Raw genomic sequence first — 11,785 nt, 5'->3', positions numbered from 1 at the left:
GTTGGAAAGCTTGGGTTGGGCTCCATTTTCCTTGCTGTGTTTGCGTGTGCTGGGTGTGTGTGTGTGTGTGTGTGCTGGGGGAAATGGGACGGAGGCTTTATACGAGTTGGAAAGCTTGGGTTGGGCTCCATTTTCCTTGCAACATTTCCTGGGTGTGTGTGTGTGTGTGTGTGTGTGTGTATGCGCGCGTGCGCGCGCGCGCGTTTGGGTGTGCTGGAGGCAATGGGGCTCAAGGATCTCTCCCGTTATACTTTATACCAATTGGGTTGTAATGAATGAGCACACAGGGCTTTGTTTTTTAATCAGAAAAAGTAGTGGACTGTCTATGGGGACATGATATTATTATCTACAGGGGCATTACATTATTAACAGTGTATGGTTGTTGTCACATGGTTGTAGCCAGTGTGCCAATCCATGTCATTGAGGATCTCTCTCTTTTTCAATGGCTCTCTGCCGACCCCTCCTCAAAAAGTCGGGAAGGGGGGGAGCACTGGCTGCGAACTGAAGGCCAGCTGTTCAGACGCACAGCTGCTCCAAGGGAGAGAGATGGGGAGGTCGGCTTTGGTAAAGCTGAAGGGCCTTGGGAGCTCAATGGGAGCAATTCTACTCTGTCCTACAAGGGTACAGAGTCGCTGTGCGTAAGAACGGGAGCCTTAGCAGCGGCTGGGAACTATGTCTACTACATAGTAGCGTGATATGGTGTGCAACTCTAAAAGAGGCAAGTCCCGTAACAGAACATAAATAGAAATCACAAAGGCAACTTATCACAATCAAGTGATTCAGCAGTTTTGTTAAGGGCCACCACGCGACCCGTCCACCATCAGCCCTCTGGTCTGGTCTGGGGTGCTCACCAGGAAAAATGCCGACATAGAATACCTCAGACGTTCAGAGGCCGGTGAGGCATGGCTCAGTGGTCAGCAGGGGCTGCTTAAACAGGAAGTTGTTGGAGGGGCTTGGGTCCCCAATGAGGCATACCTCTCTTTCACCATCGCCCCCTACCTCTGGAGGCCGGAGCATTTCAAAAGCTTACTACATCTCAGTGTCCTTAAAAATTCGCCGGAACCATTCCCCGCAAATATTATAAAGCACTTAAAAGCTGCCTGAAAATCCACCCTACAGGTGTGCCACATTGGCCTCAAATTTGTATAGATAAATGGCCTGAAGCTTGTGTGTGTGTGTGTGTGTGTGTGTGTGTGTGTGCAGGCATATAAAAAAGTCTGAGAGGAAATGTCACTCCTCGCTAGCACCATCAGCGAATTTGGATTGTGCTGTACACCTTTCAAAGGAGCCCTGGGCGACGTGCTGGGTTGCTGATGGCAAGGTCAGCCGTTCGAAATCACCAGACTTGGAAACCCAAAGAACCAGTTCTACGCTGTCCCCCAGGGTCACTCTGAGTCAGACTCGAGTGGGTGGCGGTGAGTTTAGATTTGTTATTGTTAACACATTTTTACATCTTGCAACTTTTTACACCTGGCAACTTTTTACAGCAAGCGCGAATTACTTTCATAATTGGTCATTTTTTAATAACTTGAGTAATGAATAAACAAAGTCGTCTCACACACACTCTTGCAGCCTTTACCATGGCCCCAGTTGGCCAATGCCTAGCTGCTGGGAGAGGTGGTGCACAGACTCCAGGTGTGCATATCAAAGACCTGGATGCCTGTTGCAGGGGATTGCACTGTTTATTCTAGACACTCCGTCCTGCCTGGCCCTTCCCAGAGGTGGGGAATCCTTGAAGACGTGCCATGGAAAGGTGGGCAACTTAGCCCCCAAAGCACGCATCAGCCTTTGAGGGGCAGAGGTTGGCTTGCTGGGGACCTGGAGGCCTGCTTCCCCTGTGGTGCCTTCCACGCTCTCCAACCACCATACATCCAGGAAGTGGGGGGTGGGGGTAGGGGCGCTGCAAAACGGGCCTTGTTTTGTCTAACAAGAACTTCTTTGCTCTCTTAACCAGAACTATCCTAAAAATAGGGCAGCTAGGTGCTGAAAATTCCTCTGCACATAGCTTCCAAGTCCTGAAACATCCACAGTCCCCACCCAGTCCCCACAGGTGAAAGCATGCCTCTCTAGACCATTTGCGGCCACTGAATTACACTCTCACGTGGGTTCTAAGAACCACTGGGCTTCCAGTTTGTGGCTCTGTGTGGTCGTGGCCTGCGTGCTGCTAGGATGCTGGCAGTTAGGCCCCCCGTATTTCTAATACCCGCGGGGTCACCCCACGACAGGTAAATTTCAGCAGCGCTGCAGACTAAGACTAGGAAGACAGTCCTGGCAATCCACTGCCCAGAAAAACTCTAGGGGTCACAACAGAATGTTATCAGCTATAGAGCAGATGAGCCCTCTAGGTTGGAGACACTGGCCACACACAGTGGCCCGCAGCACCACCCCCACCCCCAGGGGCACTAGCAGTAACATCCAGCTCTAGAGCCGGGGCGCACCAGGAGTGAGGGGTGACTCTCTGCAGCTAAGCAAGCGCGTTCTGAACGAGGCAAACCCGCACCGGAGTGCTGCAGGTGACTCTCCCAACCCTCACATTGACACGGAAAACCGCAGCTCCGAGGAGAGTTCGGGGCCAGCCCGCCCGCCCGCTGCTGCGGAGCTTTGAGCCCGAGTGCCCGCGGGGAGCCCCTGCACCCTCCCAGGGCAGAGCCCGGCGCCCGGCGCGCGGGAGTACCTGGCTCGGCTGCAGGCGGGCTGCGGCCGGAGGATCCTGCGCAGGAGCCGGCAGAGCCGGGGCCGCACGGCCTCGCACGCGGCGCCCAGCCCCTCGCGCATGGCCCGGCCGGCGCAGCAAACGGGGCGCCCCTGCTCGCTGGCTCTCTCGGCCGCCGCCGGCCCCTTTATCTCTTCCCGCCCGCGCCCCGGGGCGGGGCCGGGGACGCAGCCCTGCAGGCGGCCACCTGACCACCACGGGACCCTGCAGCTCCCCCGGGGCGCCCCAGCCCCCCAGGGCCCCCAGCGGGCATCCACAGGGAAGTTTGTCGCTTGAAGCCACTGGGCTTTGGCACACAGTTAGGAGCCTCGGGGCTGTATGGCCTCGGGTTTGTTTGCTCCCGTGAAAGAACAGCGGTCCGTCTCCACCGAGCCCACTGTACACTGTTTTACTGTTTATCCACGAGCCTTCCTGTCCGTTATTTATTTCCTCCTTAACGAACCCTGTCAGGAAGGCAGTTTTATAGTATGACCCTCCTTGAGGTGAGGAGGAAGCTGGGGCCCAGAGAGGTCAGGGGTCTTCCCCAAGGCCACACAGCAGCCCCAGGCCTGCCCAGGGCCACAGCCCAACCTCACTCCACCTCTCAGGACTACCCCAGGAAGGGCTGTTTCTTTTCGGTGGGTTCTGTGCAAATCTACAAAGGAAGCCAGCAGAGGGTCAGGCAATCTGTCTTCCCTGTCACTTTCGGGGGAACTTTTGATGGGAGACCTGGGAGAGGGATCAGAAGCCCGTAAGTCCCCGCACTGCCCCATCTGCCCCCCAGCTCTCTTGTTCCCTGGCCCGTGCTACCTGAAGAGGCGAGACTGTGAGTTGCCCCTTGCTTTCTGAGCAGGCTGACACTGAGGGTCCAGCTATAGGGGCAAGGCTGTTGCCCTTGCCCTCAGAGGGTAGGGTCCTTCCCGGTCGGTCACTGCATATTCGGGCATATTTAATCCCGACGCACATGGAAGCGGAATATGCAAGTTTTCCAATTTGTCGGATTCCATTACAACCCAGCTGATAACACTTAGCTCCACTTTGTTCCAAATTCCCTAAGTCTCCACCTCGATGTTCCCACATTTGTCCTGGTTTCTAAAACACACACGCACACACCCTCCACACACTTCCTAGTGGTTTGTTTACATACAGCGTAGATTCATGCATCCATCTTGGTCTGATGAGACCTACATGGATTTGAAAGCGGCTTTTAAAAATCAAAATATATTCCTTGGCTCCCCATGGCTTTCAGGATAAAATCCCCTTTGTACTGTGGCTTCCTCTTCCAGTAACAGCCTCCCCACCCCCTCTGACTCGCTCATCAAAGTCCGGCTGAGCTGACCTTCTCTGACCCACCCCTCCCAGCTCTGCAGCTGGACTGGGCACCCCAGGACCTCGACCACCACGCCCACCACACCTCCAGTCTCCTGTCCCCTAACTGCCACCCCATCAGTTTATAGAACTTTCCCACATCTCATGCTGTCCCCTCCGCCCCGCACCAGTGAGGTGGGCGTCCATCCCGCCCACTTCCTGTCTGGCAGAAGGAGCGGGGTCTCTTCAGCATCCCCTTCACAGCTCGGCACAAAACAGACCCTGGGGGACAGCCCACAGAGTGTGGCAGTGTGGGCCTGGATGACCCCAAAAGATAAGCTTAGTCCTCAGGAAGATCGTCAGTGCAATCAGAGGGTGTGGGATGACGGGCTAAAGGCTTCGGACCACCCTCTAACGATGCAGGGAAGAGGGAGGGCTCAGGAGGGCCCATAATGATGAAGGACGGATCGGTTAGCTGAGTCAAATTGAGAAGCATGCCTTACAGGCGCTGGGAAACTGAGCGTGGCTGGGCTGGACAGGTGAGGCGCTTTCTGTATGACAACGCGCCCATCCCCTCCGCTGCAGTGCCACCGCATAGCACCCTCCAGGCGAGCTGCAGCGGAGTGGCAGGCAATGGGGAGTCCCTGTAAACTCTCCAGCAGGAGCATGGCTTGCTGACCAGCGACTTGGAGGAAGAAAGGGACAGACGGAGCCCGGGGCTGGAGCTGAGAAGCTAGCAGGCAGGGGCTGAAGCAGTGAGGTGACGAAAAGCAAGAGTCATGGGCCTGCGTGAGTGAAGTGGACGTGCGGGCTCAGGAGGGGCAGTCAGGCCCTTCTGAGACCCCAGGAGGAGTAAGGAAGCAGCGTGGCGTCTGAGTGCCAGCAGACTCTACCAGCCATTTAACCTGGTGTGCTCGCATCTCTCTGTCTCTTACCCACCTTACCAACTACAGCCTGGTTCCCACCACTCTCTCCTCCAGTGTGTCCCACGCCCCATGCTCCGTCCACTTTGCTCAAGAATCTACCAGGCTCTTCACTGCCTCATAGAGCAAGTCGAATCTCCTCCTCTGCAGTCAAGCCCCCAGGGCTCTGGCCTGGCCTTGCCTAACCAGACCCCACCCGACCCAAGCTCCGGAGAGTCGGCTTCAGTCCGCCCACCCTGCTCCAGGAGCAGCGTGACAGCTGCAGCTTCGCCGTGCTGTGCTTTAGACACACACGTTGTTCATTCGCTCTTCCCACAGCCCCAGGAAAGACGCCTTCCTACACAGATCCCTGCTGGCGGGATGGGTTATACGTAGGGTTTCAGTTCAAATCCCAGTCACTCTCCTGGAGAAAGATGAGGCTTTCTGATCCTGTAACTAGGTCCAGCCTCTGAAATCCACTGGGACAGTTCTAGTCTACCCTATGGGCTTACTCTAAGAGTTGGAATCGACTTGATGGCAATGAATTTGGGGTGCCCTGTACCTACAGATGAGGAAACTGAGGCTCGGGGCTTAGGGGAGTTGTCAAGGTCCTAGAGCTTTTAAGTGGCAACACCATTTGGTTTCACTCAAGCCTCTTCGGTAGCCATGACACCAGCAGTTCTCAACCTGTGGGTCGCGACCCCTTTTGAGGGTCGAACACCCTTTCATAGGGGTCGCCCGATTCATCACAGTAGCAAAATGACAGTCATGAAGTAGCAGTGAAAATAATTTTATGGTTGGGGGGTCCCCACCACATGAGGAACTGTATTAAAGGGTCGCGGCATTAGGAAGGTTGACAACCACTGCACACTATTCTGTTGCCTATGACAGGCACACGAGGAGTGCTGGTGGCATAGTGGGATACACGTTGGGCTGCCAACCACGAGGTCAGCAGTTCGAACCCACTAGCTGCTCCAAGGGAGGAAGATGAGGCTTTCTGTTCCCATAAGGAGTTACAGGCTGGGAAACTCACAGGGCCAGTCCTACCTGTTACAGGTCTCTCTGAGCCAGAACTGACTGGATAGCAGTGAATACTGACAGGTACACTCAGGGTTGATGTGCTTCCCACCACTGAGTGGCGGGGGGTGGGGGGTGGTGGGGCGATTCCATCAAAGCAACAGCCCCTCAAGCCCAGTGCCGTCGTCGAGTCGATTCAACTCATCATCGCCTCGTAGACAAAGTAGAACTGCCCCTGTGGGACTCAGAGAGTGTAAACTTTTCCAAGTGTAGAAAGAAAGCCCCATCTGTCTCCCTGGGAGCAGCTGGTGGTTTCGAACTGCTGACCACGTGGTGAGCAGCCCAATGTATAACTCCTTAGGCCACCAAAAAGCAAAACCAGCCACCACAACAAAGAAACGTTGCTAAGGAGTGGATGATTCTGACCCCTCAGCTCCCTTTTGGGCAGAGAAGAGCAGTCACTGTTAGTTTCAGAGGTTGCAGATCTTTACAGAACAGACCGCCTCATCCGGAGATGCTGCTCACAGGGCTGGGGTCTGATTGATGCTGTCCCGTTTTGACAGACTGACTCGTATTTCCACTTGTGCAAGCCAACGGCCGGCAGACGATGGGAATTCCTCAGTGTTGCTGAAGCTTGCCCACCTCACACTTGCCTCTCCTACAAGCCAGGTGTCGGGGAGCGTGAAAAGCCCAAATCTGAGGGTCCAGGTTCCACTTGTTCATTACCAGTCACATGGCCGCAGAGAAGTCCTTACTCGGCCAGGACTCCTACTTCCTAGTCTGTAAAATGAACTGCGGGGCAGCTGCGACATCCACAGAGATGTGATGAGTGTGCCGGGCCCTGCCACAGAGCGGGTACCCGCTCGAGGTGATAGTGCCTGACGCTGGCATTGACCCACTGCCTACAGAGTGCCAGGCATGTGGCTGAGTGCCTCACCCACACGCAATGCTACCACGGGTGGACCCATCTGAGGCTCACAGAGGGAAACTCACCCTAGATCACACAGTTGGTGGAAGACAAGACAACACAACACAGGGTCAGCCAGTGAGGCTCAGCACAGGACTCAACTCCAGCGTTGCTAACTCACCGGCTGGAGCTTTTCACGGGGAGGATGTTCAACAGATCTAGCAAGCGGTGCGGTGTGGGCCCTGGTGACGCGGAACGGAAGCCAGAACCCCATCCTTGTTCTAGCCCCTAGGTCCTCCGGCCTCCCATCCTCCCTCCAGGTCTCTGCCCACATTCTCCCTGAGGATCCAAGTTCCTTGAGCGCCATGTCCCTGCCTTCTTCACATAATGCCTTGCCCAGTGAGGGCCCCCCTAGGTTGGGCTGCATTAACCTCCACCAGGGCCTGCCCAGCAGTGGCTGGGGAGGTGAGCCCGCAGAGACGAGGCCAGAAGCAGAGAGAGACCCTGAGTCCGTGGCTCCGGAAGAGGAAGGGGCGGGCGGTAAGGTGAACAGGAAGTGGCAGCAGGGGAAAGCTTACCTGATGGTTGGAGGGGCGGTTTTCCCAACGTTGTTGTTGAGATCCCTTTGCTCAGTCAGGTCGTACTCTTTGGATTTGAGGTTGAACAGAAACTTCCAGGGATAGGCCATCATGGCGGCTTGGCAAAGCAGGTCGGTGATCTGGATTCGCACGCCGATGCTCCTCGCTATGAGTCTGAGGAAGAAGGACAGGTACGGAAGGTTGAGGGACAGTTTTCAAAACTGGGCCCCCTCAAGGTGGTCGGCTTATTACAGGATCAAGATGGAAGCTACCAGAAGCCTTGAACAGCAACGCTTTGCAACCTCTGCTCCTACTTTGGGGTTGGGCTTGGGGGGGGAGCAACGGACCCCAAGTTCCATTTTACAAATCCAACTGAACAACGTGACAGCACTGCCCTCCAACAAGGATACACGTACCCCATGAGCCTCCTGCATAGGAGGCTCCTGACCCTCAGCGAGCCTCATCACTGGCCTGAAACAGGATCACATGGAACCTGGTGGTGAGTGAAACTTGGGTCCCTCTGCCTGGCCCCTGCAACCATCCTGTGTAGGGCTTCTTGTGAAAACCAGCTGTTCTAGGTGCCCCCGTGTGCATCCAAGCAGAGCAGTGCCAACATTTCATAAGTAGACCACCAAACCTTTCTTCCCAGGTGCCTCTGGGGCGGTGGGGAGAGGGGTACTCATACCTCCAAACTTTGGGTAAGCAGCGAGCATGTTAATCAGCTACTTGATGCCTCTTATTGGAGGGCGAAAGCACTCAAATTGTGCTGCTGTTTTTCGAAGATGTTCAATACGGGTTCATCCTCCACCATTAGTAAGTATCACCTGCCCACTTGCGGAATTAGTTATTGGTGGGGAAATGCCCTCAACTCTCAAGACCTGAAATCATTTCCTGGAACCGAAGGCAGTAAAAGGGGGCCCAGCGCTGGCCCCAAGTTTGCCTACAGCCAACCCCCTCACCAGAAACAATGCTCGACATTGGTGGGGATGTCCCCAGGTACCAACTTTAAAGCCACACAACTCTGGGTTCAACTTCCAGCTCTATCAATCTGAGACCTGGGTCGAGTTTAGGACCAAAAGGCTGTTCTCCACGCACAAAAATGGGTGCTATGCGATCGAGCTAACCAGAATTTCTTCCAAGAAGTGGACTTGCTATCCGGACCGTACAGAATAATCAGTGTAAATTTCCAGTAAACGCTCCTCCCTCGCGATCTCTTGAACTTCCCAGGGAGATTGCTTTACCCTTGTCATAGAATGCAAGCACAGCAATTATTTGGGGGGAAGAAATCTGTACACGATGCTCTGGTTCAATGGCCAGACCTCAGGTGGGTATTTCTATACCTACACTTGCCATCAGCTTCTGTGTGTGTGTGTGTGTGTGTGTCTGTGTGTGTGTGTGTGTGTGTGTGTGTGTGTGTGTGTGTGTGTGAACCCCTCCGCTCTTCTGAGTTTTCCCCTAAAGGAAGAAGCAGAGCCCTCTCAGAACAGCAGCTCCTCAGAAATGAGGCCCACTTACCTTCCCTCCGCCTGCGTTCTCCCTGCAGGATCAAGAACCAGGGATGGCTGGGAGGTTGCCAACCAGAAATGCTGTTTCCAGCACCCCAGTCCCAATTCACTGAGAAGCAGTGACCACAGTGGCAGCTAAGAAGTATTTATACCCACCCAATGTCATCCAGGGAAACTTTTTTGCATAAAAGTGTTTTTTCTTCCTCCAAAGGGTGTGGCCCTGGAGGGTGTACAGTTAGCTCATTTATGACTGGGACTCAGCTTGTGGGTGGCTCGGTTTTGCTGGAGACTCACCTTTTCCGGGTCTCGGATCCAAGAAGACGGACAGGGACAACAGCGTCACCATGAAGCCAGCTCTGAACAGGTCAAGCTACAATGCCTCACTGGCAACGCCTGGGGCATCCCCCCTCCCCACCCCCACTCCCAGCAGGGAGCTGTGTGGAAAATTCCCGCCCACTCCCTCAGTTTTCCAGCAGGAAGGCAGGGGACATGGACAATCTGGAACATTCTGGAAAATGACCGGGTGACAGGAGGCTAGAACTCCAAGCGGGCTCCTGAAATACCCAGCCTGCAGCTTGGGGAACGAAAGGGGAGGAATCAGCGGGCACAGAGCGGCCTCCCCATGTCGGGGTCACTCAGGGGCCACAGCCTGCAGCGCTCAGGGGGCTTTAGCAGAATGGCGACAGACTTAGCATCCGCGGAGGGGAAACGAGCTTGAAAAAAATGGCCCAAATCTTCATTTTCCAATAGGGTACCCTGGTGACACACAGAGTTAAGTGTGGGGCTGCTAGCCCAAAGGTCAGCTGTTCAAACCTCGGAGCCCCTCCGCAGGACAGCAATGAGGCTACCTGGCCCTGGAAAGACTTCTAGGCTCAGAAGCCCTGAGAAGCCATTCTCCTCTGTCCCCGAGGGCCTTTCTGCAAGGCGATCAACTCAAGGACAGTGGCTTCGGCTGTTGCTGTTGGTCAGTGTCATTGAGTGTCTGTCTCCTAGCAACCAACATACAGGTCTGGCACCGTCTTCACCAGCGTTGTGCTTGCACCCCTTCCTGGAGCCACTGTGCCAACCCAGCATCCTCCTCTTTTCCACTGACCCTCCAGTTACTGAACACGAGGTCCTTTCCCAGGGACTCGCGTCTCTTGAGAACATGTCCACAGGACATGAGCTGAAACATCCACTCTGAAGGAGCCTCCGGGCTGCACTCCCAGACAGGTGTGCTGCTTCTGCTGGCAGGGCCTGGGACCTGGCCTAGCCGTCACCAACACCATCATTCGATGCATCACTTCTTCGTCTTTGTTAGTGGCTGTCTGGCTTTGCCGTGTGGACGAGGCGATTGAAGACCCCATGGCTTCCGGCAGGCGCACCTTAGTCCTCAAAGGGATATCTCGTGCCCCATGTGGGGGTGGTCTGAGTTCTTGACCACTCCTTCCAGGAGGGTTGACTCAAGCAAAGGGAAATTCTTGGCAACATCAGTCTTTGCTTAGTATGATATTGTGTATTTTGGAAACTTTGCATTTCTATACGCTATAAGTAAAGCATTAGGAAAGAGTAAACAATTTTTCGAAAGGAGGAAAAAAAATCACCCTGGCCTGCTCTGTCCTCACCACACCAGGGCAAAACGCTAAGGGTGTGCATCAGCGCAGCAAGAGGAACAAAGCAATGAAGTTCCTGGGGAATGCCAAAATTAGACTTTGGGCCCAGGGTGTGGCACCCCATCAGATTCAACCGGAAAACACTCCTAAAGATCAACAAACAGACCTGGAACTATTTATAGGCTTTTCTTTTTTCTTGTTGTTTTGTTTTGCTTTTGTACTTATTATTTTTTTTTGCATGTCTAGCTAAATAAGATAGGTGGGATAAACAATCTGAAGGAGAAAACAACAGGACCAATGGTTCTGGGGCTACACAGGAGAGGGGGAGATGGAGGAAAGGAAGAGGGGTGCCAACAAGCCCAGGGACAAGGAACAACAAATGATCTAAAATCGATGGCAAGGAGGGTGTAGGATGCCTGATGGGGTTTGATCAAGTGCAGTGTAACCGAGAGGAATTACTGAAACCCAAATGAAGGCGAAATATGCTAGTGGGACAAGAGGAAAGTAAAAGGAAATAGAGGAAAGAACTAGGAGGCAAAGGGCATTTATAGAGGTCTAAATATAGGCATGGACATATGTAAATATATTTATCTATAAGGAAGTAAATCTATGTACATGTATTTATATAGTAAGTATTAAGGTAGCAGATCGACACTGGATCTCTATTCAAGTACTCCCTCAAAGCAAGAACACTTTGTGGTAATAACCCAGCATTCTGTGATGCTCACCTTTCTGACACGATCACTGAAGACAAATGGGTGCAGAAGCAAATGTGGTGAAGAGAGCAGATGGTGCCTGGCTATCAAAAGATAGGGCATCTGCAGAAGAAATAAAGCCCACAGGAAAGGAGCACACCAACCTGTGTAATCATGAGGTGTCGATGGGATCAGGTATCAGGCAACAAAGATCCAGAACAAAAAAATCTTATCGATGTGAATGAGGTAGAGGGCAGAGTGGAGCCCCATCTGTAGACAATTGGACATCCCCTTAGACAAGAGCCACAAGAAGGAGATGAGCCAGTCAGGGTGCAGTAGAGCACTAATGAAACATACAACTTTCTTCTAGTTCTTCAATGCTCCCTCTCCCCCTATTATTGTGACCCCAGTTCTACCTTACAAATCCAGCTAGACAAGAGCATGTACACTGGTACAGATAAGAGCTGGAAACACAGGGAATCCAGGACAGATGAACCCCTCAGGACCAATGATGAGAGTAGAGATACCAGGAGGGGAAGGGGAAGGTGGGGGAGAAAGAGGGAATTGATCACAATGATCTACATATAAC

The 11,785-nt window shown here is 53.6% G+C and overlaps 1 protein-coding gene across 1 annotated transcript in view; it reads right to left on the bottom strand.

Annotated features, from left to right (window-relative positions):
• Positions 1-9,255, bottom strand: part of NOS2 (nitric oxide synthase 2) — a 46,581-nt gene extending 37,326 nt beyond the window's left edge. The window contains exons 1-4 of the mRNA XM_045299977.1: positions 9,204-9,255; positions 8,920-8,941; positions 7,405-7,578; positions 2,534-2,917 (exon numbers count right to left, since the gene is read on the bottom strand). Of these exons, the coding sequence (XP_045155912.1) occupies positions 2,534-2,917; positions 7,405-7,578; positions 8,920-8,941; positions 9,204-9,255 (632 nt within the window). The remainder of the gene's footprint in view (positions 1-2,533; positions 2,918-7,404; positions 7,579-8,919; positions 8,942-9,203) is intronic.
• Positions 9,256-11,785: the final 2,530 nt, after the last annotated feature.

Source organism: Echinops telfairi, unplaced genomic scaffold (genome assembly GCF_000313985.2).
Source record: "Echinops telfairi isolate 266 unplaced genomic scaffold, ASM31398v2 ScPeMD7_7458;HRSCAF=8496, whole genome shotgun sequence".
In the NCBI taxonomy this organism is placed as follows: Eukaryota; Metazoa; Chordata; class Mammalia; order Afrosoricida; family Tenrecidae; genus Echinops; species Echinops telfairi.
Note: the sequence above shows the minus strand (reverse complement) of the source record. Positions and strands in the feature narration are given on the sequence as shown.